The 15,692-nt window shown below is 52.5% G+C and overlaps 1 protein-coding gene across 1 annotated transcript; it reads right to left on the reverse strand.

Annotated features, from left to right (window-relative positions):
- Positions 1–7,143: 7,143 nt before the first annotated feature.
- On the reverse strand, positions 7,144–9,284 carry LOC135974443 (uncharacterized). The gene is made up of 2 exons (XM_065562575.1): positions 8,708–9,284; positions 7,144–7,713 (listed from the first exon to the last, which is right to left on the reverse strand). The coding sequence occupies exons 1-2, from the start codon at positions 9,282–9,284 to the stop codon at positions 7,238–7,240; spliced, it is 1,053 nt and encodes a 350-aa protein (XP_065418647.1). The 3' UTR covers positions 7,144–7,237.
- Positions 9,285–15,692: the final 6,408 nt, after the last annotated feature.

A 15,692-nucleotide genomic window follows, 5' to 3' on the forward strand; every position in this document is an offset into this window, starting at 1 on the left:
AGAGAAGGGGATAGGGCAGGGATCGGCAACCTTCGGCCCGCCAGGATATGCCCCCTGGAGGACTGGGCCAGTTTGTTTACCTGCCTCGTCTGCAGGTTCGGCCGATCGCGGCTCCAAGCTAATGGGGTGCAGGACGAGGGATGTGCTGGCCATGGCTTCTCGCAGCCCCCATTGGCCTGGAGCGGCAAACCACAGCCAGTGGGAGCCGCAATCGGCTGAACCTGTGGATGCAGCAAGTAAGCAAACCGGCCCAGCCCGCCAGGAGGCTTACCCTGGTGGGCCATGTGCCAAAGGTTACCGATCCCTGGGATAGGGGAAACGGGGGCCCAGCATGCGGATCCCCTTGGCAGCTGCTGGTGCTCCCCTGTTAAGCAGGCCCATCAAACTCTCACCCTGACAAGCCCCACCTCCCCTGCATCTGTACCACCCCGATGAGTCCCCCTAGACACCCTCCACACTGAGCCCCAACCACTACACCTAGATCCCCACCCAAATGAACCCTGTAGATAAATCTCTGTATTAAGCATCTTCACATAACTTTCATATGACTTTGTATTATGCCTCTTCATATAACCCTGTATTAAGCTATTTTCATACAACTTTGTATCAAGTCCTTTGATATAAGAACTTTGTATCAGATCCCTATGTAGAAAAACTTATAGAAAACTTTGTGTTAAGCCTTGGTATAATGTTATAGCCCCTAAGGATAGTTAAAGTAGAAGAAAAATGTCTTTTTGCTAGGAGTAGAATAAGGCCTGGTCCACACTAACCCCCCACTTCGGACTAAGGTACACAAATTCAGCTACGTTAATAACGTAGCTGAATTCCAAGTACCTTAGTCCGAACTTACCGCGGGTCCAGACGCGGCAGGCAGGCTCCCCCGTCGATGCCGCGTACTCCTCTCGCTGAGCTGGAGTACCGGTGTTGACGGCGAGCACTTCCGGGATCGATCCGGGATCGATTTATCGCGTCTAGACCAGACGCGATAAATCGATCCCAGAAGATGGATTGCCTGCCGCCGAACCAGGAAGTAAGTGTAGACCTACCCCAAGATTCCCCCTCCCCACACTCCCTTAATCAATTGGCATGTTGAATGAATGAGGTGTGAATGAGCAAGGCGTGGAAGGCAAGCACCTCCAGACAGCTAGTTGGAGAGGGGATGGAAGCCAGACCCAAGGACAATCAAACTTGTCAAGTGGGCTTATTAAAGAAGAGCAGACATATTGACGGCCTGGGGTGGGGATGGGGTTAGAAGCCAGCACCTTCTTTTGGAAACACCCTCTGTGAACAGCATTGGGACAACACCCAGAAGGAAGCAGCTCAAATGACAAACTGACACAGACACAAATTTTGAATCTGGTACAGATTTGCATGAGAGGGAAGCTGCTATAAATGTGAGGTTTCAGAGTAGCAGCCGTGTTAGTCTGTATCCGCAAAAAGAAGAACAGGAGTACTTGTGGCACCTTAGAGACTAACAAATTTATTAGAGCATAAGCTTTCGTGGACTACAGCCCACTATGCATCCGAAGAAGTGGGCTGTAGTCCACGAAAGCTTATGCTCTAATAAATTTGTTAGTCTCTAAGGTGCCACAAGTACTCCTGTTCTTCTTTTTATAAATGTGAGGTGTCTTGCAGAGGACCCCGGGTCCCGTCTTGTCAACATCGGAGCATCGATCCGGATCGGCAGAAGCCCGGCTCCACCCCTCCCCTATCTAACTCACCTGGCCAGTAAAGTTAAGGGGAGCAACTAGTTGGTAACAACAAGACAGAGTGTGTTTGTGTGTGTGTATGTGAGTGCATGAGTGTAATATAGATCATATGCACATGATACAGTGTTGACTGATGCGTGTATTACCAATGAATGTGGTGTTTGCCTTATTCCCCCTGAAAAGATCCTGTGCAGTACTTTAAGTACAACAACCCCACCTCCCCTGCACCCAGACTCCCCCACCCCCACCCACTGAGCTCCAACCACTTTCACTTGGTCCCCCCTGCAGACTCCCATTGCCCCTGCACCTGGCACCTCCCTGTGCATCCAGATCCCCCACTGAGCTGCCTGCACCCAGACTGCAGTTGTGGTGGGAGGTCAGCGGGGAGGGGTCTCTAGGCAGGGGGTGTTGGGCATAGGGATCTGTGGGGGAAGTCTCTGCGTGAGGGGGCGTTGGCATAAGGGCAGGGCACTGGGCAGGGGGGCAGTGTGGAAGGGTCACGCTGGCAGCACAGGGCTGGACGGGCCAGTGTGCGTCTAGTAGTTTGGGGATTGTAAACAGTGCCCTTGTGCTGGGCTGAGTGGGACCACTCCTGCTGCGCTGCGTCTCATTGCCCCCAACCGGCCCCTCACTCTGCGGACAGCCCCCTATCACGTGCCCTATTTCCCCAATGGGGGCCCACAAATATGTTTGGCACCGGGCACACAAAAAGTTAATCCGGACCTGCCTGGAGTCTCTGCACTTTTCTACCAGTTTGTAAATGTTGCTTTGTTGCTGGTGCATGGGGGATTTGGGTGCAGCAATGTGCTGGGCTGGGGATGAAAAGTACCGTGCTTAGGGTTACCATTCATCCGGATTTACCCGGACATGTCCTGCTTTTTGTGCTAAAAATAGCGTCCGGGGGGAATTTGTAAATCACTCAAAATGTCCGGGATTTCCCCCCTCCCCGGCAGAGCAGAGCGAGCGGCTGGGAGGGCTGCAGGAAAGTCACGGGCTGGACTCTGGAGCAGCTGTAGAGGAGCTCCTCCTCCCCCCTCCCTCCCTCCCTCCCTGCATTCTGAGCCGGCAGCTCCTCCTCCCTTGCAGCCCAGTGTCCCGGTCCGGCAGCACTGTGCAGGGCCAGGGACCGGGTTGTGTGTTGTGCTGGGGAGCGCAGCCATGTGTCCGGCTCGCACAGAGCCCAACACCCTGTTCTGAGCAGCAGGGTAAGGGGGCCAGGGGACAGGAGAAGGGGCAGGGAGGTTCTGGAGGGGGCAGTCAAGAAACGGGGGGGGGTCGGGAGTTCAGGGGGGGGGGCTTTTTGGGGGGAGTGGAGAAAGTTTTGGGCAGTCAGGGTACAGGTAGGGGGTAGGGTCCTGGGGGGTAGTTGGGGGGGGTCTTAGGAGAGTGCAGTTAGGGGACAAGGAACAGGGAGTCTTAGGTAGGGGGTGGGGTTCTGGAGGGCAGTTAGGAGCAGGGGTCCCAGGAGGGGGCAGTCAGGGGACAAGGAGCAGGGGGGTGGGGGGCTGGGAGTTCTGGGGGGGAGCTGTCAGGGGGCAGGAGTGGGGAGAGGGATCGGAGCAGTCAGGGGACAGGGAGCAGAGGGGTTTAGATGGGTTGGGAGTTCTGGGGGGGGCTGTCAGGGGGTGGGGAGTGATTGGATGGGGCGTGGGAGTCCCAGGGGTCTGTCTGGGGGTGGGGGTGTGGATAAGGGTTGGGGCAGTCAGGGGACAAGAGGCAGGGAGGCTTAGATAGGGGGTGGAGTCCTGGGGGGCAGTTAGGGGCAAGGGTCCCAGGAGGGGGCAGTCAGGGGACAAGGAACGGGGGGAGGGTTGGGGGTTCTGGGGGGGCAGGAAGTGGGAGGGGCAGGGGCGGGGCTAGGGCGGGGCTCCTCCCGTCCTCTTTTTTGTTTGCTGAAATATGGTAACCCTAACCTTGCTGAGCTGGGGTGGGGGAGGGGAAAGGAGTCTGTCTTTGTCCTTTGGAATAATAAAGTCAAATTTATTTTCTCACACTCCCAGTGTCGCTTGTTGTTCATTAAATACCCACCAAATTCAGAGGTAGGTTTATAGTAAAAGCAATGCAAACATGGTCGGGTATGGAAATGTACAGTGAGGTCACCCATAAAACCTCACCTCTGCCCTGTCATAGGCTCAGCTGCAGGCAGTATACTCACCTGGACCGCAGGGGTTCGTTGCAGGGCAGCGACAGCCCCGACCCTGACCCTCACTGCGCCCAGGAACAAGACCCCACTTCCTTGGAGCCCAGCACATGACTTCCCGCCTTGGAGCCCAGCACGTGGCTGCCCAGACCCCACGGGGCCAACTGCCCATGACCCATGCGGGGCAGGCCAGCTGGCTCCCCATGGGGCCAGGTGACTGTCCCAGACTCTGGACCCCAGCACATAGCTGCCCTGGCCAGCCGGCTGCCCCAGACCCCATGGGACTGGCTGGCTTCCGCAGACCCCAGGGGGCTGGGCCAGCTGTCCCAGACTGCAGGGTGTACTGGCTGTCCCAGACTGGGATCCAGAGCTTGCGGGGCCAGATGGCTGCCCCAGCCCCCACCACATGGGGCAGGCCGGCTGTTCTGGACCCAGACCCTGGAGCTTGCAGTGCTGAGCAGCTGCACCAGGCCCCAATCCCGCAGGGCTGGCCGGGAGCCCTGGACTCCTGACCCTGTGGGGCCCACCAGCACCCCTGGACCACAGACCCTGTGGGGCCCACCAGCAGCCCTGACCCCAGACTCTCACCACATGGGGCAGACCAGCAGCGCTGACCCGGACCCCGACCCCTCTGCTCTGGGCAGCGGGACAGCTCAGAAACCACCACGCTGGGACCCCGGACACACAGGCGGCCTGTGGCACAAAGCTGAGCTAAAGCGATTCTGATCTCTGAGCTGTGTTTCAGCCCAAGACCCCCATTCTCTCAACCTTACCACCTGCCTAACTCTAGCTCAGACCCATTTAAATCAATGAGGCTATTGACAGTAGGACAATTAAACAAGTGACTAAGGTTTTGCAGGACTGGGAGTATAGAGTGGTAGGTTTGGGAATTTCTCTCTGTTGATACTCGGCCTGTTCCTCATACCACAACTTTCCCCAAATTCATACTTCTCTGCTTACAAAATAATTGTGTCTCAGGCCTTGTCTACACTACGAGAGTAGTTCGATTTTACTTGCATCGAATTTTTGTAATCGATATTGCAAAGTCGAACGTGTGTGTCCACACTAAGGACAGTAATTCGACTTTGTGCGTCCACACTAACGGTGAAAGCGTCGACATTCGAAGCGGTGCACTGTGGTCAGCTATCCCACAGTTCCCGCAGTCCCCTCTGCCCATTGGAATTCTGGGTGTAGCCGGCAATGCCTTCTGGGTAACAAAATGAGTCCAGGGTGCTTTTGGGAAACTGTCGTCATCCGTCCATCACTCCCGCCCTCCCTCCCTGAAAGCGCCGGCGGGAAATCAGTTCGCGCGCTTTTCCAGTCATTGACAGCGCGGATGCCACTGTACTCCGAGCATGGAGCCCGCTGCGACCATCGCTGCAGTTGTGGCCGCTCTCAACGCCTCGCAGCTTATCATAAAGGTTTCCCTGAGGCAGATGCAGAAAAGTCAGGCGAGGAGGCTACGGCACCACGGTGATGTCCTGAAGTCTGAGAGTAGCACAGACCTGTCAGAAAGCAGGGGACCCAGTGCCGAGGACATCACAGTGGCAATGGGTCATGTTGATGCCGTGGAACGGCGATTCTGGGCACGGGAAACAAGCACTGAGTGGTGGGACCGCATAGTGCTGCAGGTCTGGGATGAATCCCAGTGGCTGCGAAACTTTCGCATGCGGAAGGGAACTTTCCTGGAACTTTGTGAGTTGCTGTCCCCTGCCCTGAAGTGCAGTGACACCCGGTTGCGAGCTGCACTGAGTGTACAGAAGCGAGTGGCCATAGCCCTCTGGAAGCTTGCAACGCCAGACAGCTACCGGTCAGTCGCGAACCAGTTTGGGGTGGGCAAATCTACCGTGGGGGTTGTTGTGATGCAAGTAGCCAAGGCAATCGTTGATGTACTGCTGCCAAAGGTAGTGACCCTGGGAAACGTGGAGGCGATCATAGATGGCTTCGCAGCGATGGGATTCCCAAACTGCGGTGGGGCCATAGATGGAACTCACATCCCTATCCTGGCACCGGACCACCAGGCCACCCAGTACATTAACCGAAAGGGCTACTTTTCCATGGTGCTGCAAGCACTGGTGGACCACAGGGGACGTTTTACCAACATCTACGTCGGATGGCCGGGCAAGGTTCATGACGCTCGTGTTTTCAGGAACTCTGGTCTGTTTAGACGGCTGCAACAAGGTATTTACTTCCCGGACCACAAAATAACTGTTGGGGATGTCGAGATGCCTATAGTCATCCTCGGGGACCCAGCCTACCCGCTAATGCCCTGGCTCATGAAGCCCTATACTGGCGCCCTGGACACTGAAAAAGAACTCTTCAACTACCGGCTGAGCAAGTGCAGAATGGTGGTGGAGTGTGCTTTTGGCCGTCTCAAGGGAAGATGGAGAAGCTTACTGACTCGCTGTGATCTCAGCGAAACCAATATCCCCATTGTTATAGCAGCTTGCTGTGTGCTCCACAATCTCTGTGAGAGCAAGGGGGAGACCTTTATGGCGGGGTGGGAGGTTGAGGAAAATAGCCTGGCTGGTGATTACTCACAGCCAGACAGCCGGGCGATTAGAAGAGACCAGCGGGAAGCGCTGTGCATCCGGGAGGCTTTGAAAGCAAAGTTCCTGAGTGAGCAGGGTAACCTGTGACTTTAAAGTTTGTGTACTGAGAAGCTAAACCTGCCCCCGTTTCTTTACCCAGTTAATGTTGACTATCCTATCCAGTTACATACCCCCTTCACCCCCCCTCCAACACACGTGTCGAAATAAAAATAGTTCTACTTTGTTAAAGCACACCGTTTTCTTTAATACTGTTTTCGCGGGAATTTTTTAAAACTGGGACGCGGACTGTGGTGCGGAGCGGGTGTAGTGTTGTGACGCGAATGCAGCTTCTAAACTCAAGGATTGACAGGCTCCGCTGCGGTGGGATGCTTGTTTCAACGGAGCCTGTCACCCCTCCTGATCGGGACTGTGTGTATGGGGGGTCTATGTGACTTTGTGGCAGGGGGAGGACAGTTACAGATCTCATGCTGTGTGGCTCTGTGATCCTGCCTAAGGACCGGCGCTTAAGATCTGTAACTGCCCTCCTCCGCCACAAAGTCACAGAGCAACCCCCCCCCCCCAACATTACATCAAAACAACCTCCCAGACTAACCGGGGTAACTAGTCACTGCATCACTGCACTGTGTATGTGCCCTGCTGCTGTGCCTGCCCCCGACTATGTACCCTGCCAAAGGAGACTGTCCTGTCCAATTACCAACCCCCTTTCCCCTCCTCCTCCAAAAGAACATGATTGAAACAGTAGTTAACAGAAACGAATTTTTTATTATCAACTACACATGGCATTGGGAGGTGAAACTTGGACGTGGGCTTGTGTCAGGCGGGAAGGAAAGAACTTTTCAAATTTTGGGAAATGAGAGCCTTCTGCTACTAGAGCTCTCTGCAGGGGTGGAGTGAGACTTAGCAGGGACTCTGCCGCCTCTCCTTCTTTGCACTTTGGGTGAGGTGAGTATGGGACTTGGTGGCGGGGGAGGGCGGTTAGAGATGGACTGCAGCGGGGCTCTGTCCTCCTGCCTCCGTTCCTGCAGAACATCCACAAGGCGCCGGAGCGTGTCTGTTTGCTCCCTCAGTAGTCCAAGCAGCGTTTGAGTCGCCTGCTGGTCTTCCTGCCGCCACCTCTCCTCCCGATCCATGTTGGCTTGGTGCATTCGGGTCAAGTTCTCCTGCCACTGGGTCTGCTGTGCTGCCTGGGCTTGGGAACAGGCCCTAAGCTCAGAGAACATGTCCTCCCGTGTCCTCTTCTTCCTACGCCTAATCCGCGCTAGCCTCTGGGAGTGTGATTCCAGGCTAGGTTGTGAGACAGTCGCAGACGGGGCTGTGGAAATGGGAAAAAGGGAGTGAATTCCTCAGAAAGATAAATGTAGTTGTGAACAAAGAACATAGTCTTTCTCTGTGAACAAGACCATGCACAGCACCTTTCACATGCGCACTCAGCACAAGGTCGAATTCTCGGCCTTCGCATTCAGTGCCTGGGGTCTTGAACAGCACATTTGAGAAGCGAGGCAGCACAACGGAATTTCTGTTGCAGGCAGACATGGTAAGCCGTACACTTGTGGCAGTTTAAAACTTTTATATTACCACTGGCCTCATTTCACATTTAAAGCAATGTCAGTCCCTGCTGCCAGCAATCCGGCAAGCGGGAACTCTGCCCCTGTCCCACCCCCTCGCGGCTGTCCCCAGGAACGATCCCTTTCGGCTGCCCCTCTCCCGCCTCCACCGCGTGGCTGCAAACCAGCGGTTACAGTTCTGTAAAGGAACGGGAAAGCAGTCCCAACACTAACATTCCCCTACCTAATTAAAAGCAGGTCACCATGGCCGACATCACCCTGATGAGGATCTCCGAGAGCGACAAAGAGAGAATGCTCCGGGAAAGCCTCCAAAGACCAGGGCCGTATGCCGCCCTGCTGTGCAGAGCAATGATCCCCGAGTACTTGATAATCTCGTGGCGCGGCAACGTGTCGTACTTCGGAGGACCCAATAAGGCCGCTCTCCCCAAGAACCTCATGCAACGGCTTTCAAATTACCTCCAGGAGAGCTTCATCGAGATGTCCCAGGAGGATTACTGCTCTATCCCCGGACACATAGACCGCATTTTACTGTAGCTGCAGTAGCAGGGAATAAATAGTAGAGCGGCTTGTGCAGGACAATCACTGAAAACCGGACATTGCTAGATTTCTTTTCAAAACTTGCACTGCCCATTACTAAACCGTTAAGCGCCTAGGGCACACTAATCATGAACAACCCATTCTTTTAATTGTTAATATTCCTGTTTTGTTAAAAATAAATGTTTAGATGTTTACAACACTTACTGGCTGATCCTTCACCAGATTCTGTGTCCGGGGTAACGGCTGGGGACGCTTCGTAGGGGATCTCTGTAAGGGTGATGAAGAGATCCTGGCTGTCGGGGAAATCAGCGTTGTGAGAGCTGCCGACTGCCTCGCCCTCCTCATCTCCTTCCTCATCTTCCCCGTCCCCTAACATGTCCGAGGAACCGGCCGTGGACAGTATCCCATCCTCAGAGTCCACGGTCACTGGTGGGGTAGTGGTGGCGGCCGCACCGAGGATGGAATGCAGTGCCTCGTAGAAACGGGATGTCTGGGGATGGGATCCGGAGCGTCCGTTTGCCTCTTTGGTCTTCTGGTAGCCTTGTCTCAGCTCCTTGATTTTCACGCGGCACTGCGTTGCATCCCGGCTGTATCCTCTCTCTGCCATGTCTTTAGAGATCTTCTCGTAGATCTTTGCATTCCTTCTTTTGGATCGCAGCTCGGAAAGCACGGACTCATCGCCCCACACAGCGATGAGATCCAAGACTTCACGATCAGTCCATGCTGGGGCTCTCTTTCTATTCCCAGACTGCACGGCCATCACTGCTGGAGAGCTCTGCATCGTTGCCAGTGCTGCTGTGCTCGCCACGATGTCCAGACAGGAAATGAGATTCAAACTGGCCAGACAGGAAAAGGAATTCAAATTCAAATTTTCCCGGGGCTTTTCCTGTGTGGCTGGTCAGAGCATCCGAGCTCGCACTGCTGTCCAGAGCGTCAACGGAGTGGTGCACTGTGGGATAGCTCCCGGAGCTATTAGCGTCGATTTCCATCCACACCTAGCCTAATTCGACATGGCCATGTCGAATTTAGTGCTACTCCCCTCGTCGGGGAGGAGTACAGAAGTCGAATTAAAGAGACCTCTATGTCGAACTAAATACCATCGCAGTGTGGACGGGTGCAGGGTTAATTTGATGTAACGGCGCTAACTTCGACATAAACGCCTAGTGTAGACCAGGCCTCAGTGAATACCATGATTATTTGTAATACAGCAGTAGCCAGAAGCTCCACAGAAGACTAAGTCCATATTGTGCTAGGTGCTGTATATACCCATCGTGAGAGACAGCTCCTCGGGGAAAGAGCTTATAGTCTCAATATGCAGAACAGCCAATGTAATGAGTTTATAAATGTGAGAGGCAACCCTGAAATGTAAAGGGCTACGAGTGATGACGCACGAGGAATGATGCAGAGAGGGAGCAGCACCTCCCTATTGCTGAGAGAACGAGGCTCTGCACCTAAAGCAGGTATTAAACATCTGTTATGTGTGAAAAATACAGATTGTTCTTCCCCAGAATTACAGCACTTACTCCTAGAGTGCAGAACACATTTTCTAAGGGCTGGTCTACACTGTGGGGGGAGGGTGGAATATCGATCCAAGATATGCAACTTCAGCTACATGAATAGCGTAGCTGAAGATGAAGTATCTTGGATCGAATTACCTGGGGTCCACATGGCGCAGGATCGATGGCTGCGGCTCCCTCATCAACTGCGCTACCGCCGCTCGCTCTGTTGGAGTTCCGGAGTCGACGGTGAGTGTGTTCGGGGATCAATATATCACGTCTTAACGAGACGCGATATATTGATCCCGGATAAATCGATTGCTACCCGCCGATACGGCGGGTAGTGAAGACGTACCCTAAGAAAAGTCAATCTGTTACTGGCTTTAGCAATAATCATTAACAATGGGTTTGTTCAGACATTTAGCACCGTCAGACCCTGCCGTGGAGTGATACCATTCAAAACCCCATGCTGTTCTGGTTAAGTTATATTAATGCTTGTGGGTCCAGATTATATTAAACTGATTTTTAAAGCCCATTAGCTTTTGGGTAAGTTTTTCAAAAGCATTTTTTAAAAAATGACTTAGGGTTGGATTTTTAAAAGTATTAGGCACCCGAGGATGCAGATAGGAGGCTAGTGGGGTTGTCAAAGAGGGTTGGGCACCAGGGGCTAGATCCACAAAAATATTTAGGTTCCTAGCTCCTACTTTCACTTTAGGTTCCTGAATCTGACATTTAAATGCCACCGAATCTCAAACCCCGACCCAGTTGCTGCCTAACACTGAAGGTGTCTAAGGATCCTAGTCACCTAAATTTCTGCTGTTAAAATCCCACAGGTGCCTAAAAATCTGATTCTGGGCATGCTCACAGCTGCCTCAGGCTAGGCACACAGATCCCTATTTCATATCTAAGCCACAGTACGCTACTCAAATTAAGTTTTCCCTGGCCTATCTCACATGTGGCTGCACCACTGCCCACTTCGGTTTGTCCCAGGCCTGTGCCCCAGTTCCAGGCAACCCCCTGCTCAAAGCAAGACCAATCCCCATCTAAATCATCCCAGCCAGGGCTTTGTCAAGCCTGACCTTAAAAACCTCTAAGGAAGGAGATTCCACCACCTCCCTAGGTAACCCATTCCAGTGCTTGACCACCCTCTCTTCTGCAGACTAAATAATCCCAGTTCCCTCAGCCTCTCCTCATAAATCATGTGCTCCAGCCCCCTAATCATTTTTGTTGCCCTCCGCTGGATTCTTTCCAATTTTTCCACATCCTTTTTGTAGTATGAGGCCCCAAACTGGACATAGTACTCCAGAAGACGCCTCACCAATGCCGAATAGAGGGGAATGATCATGTTCCTTGATCTGCTGCCAATGCTCCTACTTATACAGCCCAAAATGCTGTTAGCCTTCTTGGCAACAAGGGTGCACTGTTGACTCATATCCAGCTTCTTGTCCAATGTAACCCCTAGGTCCTTTTTTGCAGAACTGCTGCCACTCGGTCCCTTGTCTGTAGCAGTGCATGGGATTCTTCCATCCTAAGTGCAGGACTCTGCACTTGACCTTGTTAAACCTCATCAGATTTCTTTTGGCCCAATCCTCTAATTTGTCTAGGTCCCTCTGTATCCTATCCCTACCCTCCAGCATATCTACCACTCCTCTCAGTTTAGCGTCATCTGCAAACTTGCTGAGGGTGCAATCCATGCCATCCTCCAGATCATTTATGAAGATATTGAACAAAACTGGCTCCAGGACTGACTCTTGGGGCACTCCGCTTGATACCGGCTGCCAACTAGACATGGAGCCATTGATCACTACCCATTGAGCCCGATGACCTAGCCAGCTTTCTATCCACCTTATAGTCCATTCATCCAGCCCATACTTCTTTAACTTGCTGGTAAGAATACTGTGGGAGACCGTATCAAAAGCTTTGCATTGGTAAAAAGAGGGAAGAAGGTATCCACTTGACTTCCATCTAGAGTTGTGACCATGCCGCTTGCTGGTCAATAAGTAGAGATGTTTGTGAAGTGCATGGAATTTTAAACAGCTACCTGTACAGGTGACATTTGATGCCATTGTGTCCTGGATCCCAGTTTTGGGCACTGTGTACTGAGCTCACAGAGTATCTGGTGGGACACTGTATCTATGGAACCCTGCCTGCCTTTGAGGTGCAGTGGGACAGCAGGCAGCATCAACCCAAATACTGAATATCCTGCAAAATTTGTTAGCTTCAGACCTTTGCTGGTGAAGTGGGGCTGACTCTCTACTTTTTTTCCAGATGAACAATTGCATTCGCAGGCAGATTCAGAGATACCAAATAGGCAGCTTATATTTCTTGTGCATATCACCCATTGCTGTCGTGGCCAGAGTGCTAGTGGGAGGGGGCCTGCTCTCCAGGAGACAGTCTCTAAAATTGGGTCCAAACTGTGAAAAAATTTGAATGTCCCCTCCCTCCCCGTACCCTCCTCAGGGATTTGAATTTGTTTCCTGTCTGCTCCTGATTTAAATGGCTAGGATGTGGCAGCCAGCTGCCAGGGGGCCTCTGGGCCTGGGAAAGTTAATTTACATCAATGTAGCAGCTCCCACTACACAGATGCAAGTATGTGTCCAAGAACAATGTGATAAAATAGTGGTAATGATGTGTCAGACTCCCCACTGGTGTAAATCCATGTACCTTCAGTGACTTCAATGGCTCTAGGCGAATTTGCACCATGTGAGAATCTCGCCCAACATTGTACCCCGTTGTAGAGCAGCCCATGTAACTAGCTATATCCCCAGCAGTGTCACCGGTCCTTGCCTCTTGCAGTTGGATTTCCTTCTCTGGTTCCAGAGGGCTGCTCCTCAGGTTCCCTGTTGACTCTCATACTGACATTGCTCTATTCCAAGTCATTCCAGGATGAAGGGCCCAGGAACAAGAAACACAGCAGGGTGAATGTGTTTGGCTGATGACTACGGATATCAAACAATGGGTCCTGCAAGGAAAGAGCAGCACCTGAGACCTTCTCCTCAAAGAAAATGACTTCAGCTCACACCATCCATCTGCAACAATGTATCAGTTCCACAGTGTAATGCATTAAATAGCTGCCACATTACCCAGTCACAGAACAGCCCATGTAACTAACTGTCTCCCTACCAGCATCTCTGGTAATCATTCCTTTCCATCACAATTTAATTCCCTTTTCTGGCCTCATACGACCAGACTCCCCCAGTCTATCCCCAGATCTGCTCCTGCAGCCAGAATGGACAAATGGCCTGAGAGCCTTGGAGACTGGAGTTCGCTGTTCATCCCATATCCTGTGCAGTGCTGGGGTCCAGGTGCCAACTTCCCTCACACATGCTGCCTCAACCATTGGGCCTCAGCCCTGACCTGGGGAATAGATGAGTTTAGTCTCCATGGTCTGTTGAGTCCTGGGCTTCTCTACAGAGACTTACAACAAGGGGGACGATCAGTGCAGACCGTGCTGATTATGATGGTCCACTGTTCAAGGCAGTACAGTGGGAGTAGAGAAACCAGGTTCCATTCCTTGCTCTATTAAAGATTTTCTGTGGGACCATAAGTAAATCCCTACATGCTCTGTGCCTCACATTCCTCATCTATATAAAAAAGGGATAATAGCCCTTGTTCTCTGCCTCATATGGGTGTTTTGAGGTCCTCAGGTACTATGAAAATGGAGGCTTTATAGCTTATCTACACAGCAGTGCAGCCCTTTCCACATTAGCAAATGTCTCACAATAGCATTGTCCCCAGCTCTTATGATTTTATTCCAATTCTTTCAATAACTGGTGCTTTTCTAAAAGTCCCAGCTCTCGGAGTGCTGTGCTCAGATGAGAATAGAAGCTTTCACTAAAAACAAAAAATTGTATGTCTTGTGCACTCACGGTTTAGTCGAAAATCTTGAAAATATAACCAGAGTGACACCCAAAAGCTAACAAACAAACAAAAGCAAAAATGTGAACAAATAAATAAAAATAAATAAAAATGTAGGGGGTTATTTGTTAGTTTGTTTTTTTTTAATCTCATAAATTGGAAGCTGCATTTAGGCAGGGCTGGATTAACTCTCCTGTGGGCCTAGGGCTACTAGATTTTTGTGAGGACCCTGTATACAAGTCTTTTTCCTAATTTAAAACAAAAATATCACAATTATGGCATTGAGGCTATTAACACTATATTAACTTGCCTTTTAATTAACATAAAGCCATTCTGTGGTTACATTTCAGTTTTAAAACATGTAGAATATAGTTAAGTTAATTCAAAATAGCCTACTTCTTACCTTAGGACAACTGTTATATTAGTTTCTTTCTGGGAGGAAGTTTGGGTACAGGAGGGGGCTCCAAACTGGGGCAGAGCGTTGGGGTGCAGGAGGGGGTGCGAAGTGCTGGCTCTGGCAGGGAGCCTGGCACAGGCTCCCAGCCTGTGGCTCAGCAGGGCTCAGGCAGGCTGCCTGCATGCCGTGGCCCCACGCCGCTCCCAGAAGTGGCAGGTTGCGAGCACGTCTCTGCACACCCCTGGAGGGAGGGGAACTGTGTGTCTCCGTGTGCTTCCCGCACCCACAAGTGCCACCCCCGCAGCTCCCATTGGCCAGTTCCCAGCCAATGGGTGCTGCAGGGACAGTGCTGGGGGAAGGGGCAGCATGTGGAATTGCCTCCTCCTCCCTCCCCTCCGCCAGGGGCTGCAGAGACATGCCAGCAGACGGCCGGTTCTGGGAGCAGCATCGGGCCATGGCATGCAGGCAGCATGCCTGAACCCTGCTGCGCCACTGGAGTCTTAGAGGCCCAGAGATCGCAATCGACTGGCAGAGGCTCCAGGATCGACCAGTCTATTGCGATCAATGGGTTGGTGACCACTGATGTATATAATTATGGATTTATTTTTGCGGGGGCCTCCTTAGTCTGAGGCCCTAGGCTGCAGCCCCTAAAGCCCCTGCATTAATCTGGCCCTGCACTTAGGGAACAATTTCAAGTTTTTTTCTTCATCCACAAGCGATAGAAACATCCTTGTTTTAGAAAATGGCAGCCAAGATACTCAGCTAATCACATGCTTCCAGGAGCTGGGTGTTAAAGAAATAGTAAAGCTCATGAGACTCATGACAAAGTCATGAATGCTGGTGATACTGTATTACATGGAGCCAGAGCAGCCTTAGGCTATGTCTACACTAGAAACTTCAAAGCACTGCCATGCGAGTGCTCCCGTGACAGTGCTTTGAAGTGTGAGTGTGGTCATGAACGAGCACTGGGAGAGAGCTCTCCCAGAGCTCCTGTTAATCCACCTCCATGAGAGGAATAGCTCCGAGCGCTGGGAATACGGCTCCCAGCGCTCGGAGCCCATAGGCACCAACTCCGTGGGTGCTCCGGGGCTGGAGCACCCACGGGGAAAAATTAGTGGGTGTTCTGCACCCACTGGCAGCCAAGCTCCCCGTCCTCGCCTCCTTCTCCCCTCCAGCGCTGAGTTCCCACTCCTCCCCCTCCCTCCCAGTGCTTCCCTCCCCCCCCACCGCCACCTAACAGTTGTTTGGCGGTGCTTAGGACTTTCTCAGAGGGAAGGGGAGGCGCGGGGATGCGGTGCGCTCAGGGGACAAGGCGGAGAAGAGGCAGGGCAGGGGCGGGGATTTGGGGGATGGGGGCAGGGCTGGGGTAGGAAAAGGTGGGGTGGGGCAGATTGGGGCTGCGGGAAGCGGTGCGGGCCGAGGGATGCGCTGGCCGCCA

The sequence above is a fragment of the Chrysemys picta genome, chromosome 12 (assembly GCF_011386835.1).
Source record: "Chrysemys picta bellii isolate R12L10 chromosome 12, ASM1138683v2, whole genome shotgun sequence".
NCBI lineage: Eukaryota > Metazoa > Chordata > Testudines > Emydidae > Chrysemys > Chrysemys picta.

Coding starts and splice junctions, on each gene's coding strand:
- LOC135974443 (XM_065562575.1), bottom strand. CDS start 9,284: ATGCAGAGCTCTCCAGCAGTGATGGCCGTGCAGTCTGGGAATAGAAAG. Junction 7,714..8,707: donor ATCTGGTGAAGGATCAGCCA/GTAAGTGTTGTA, acceptor CCATTTCCACAG/CCCCGTCTGCGACTGTCTCA.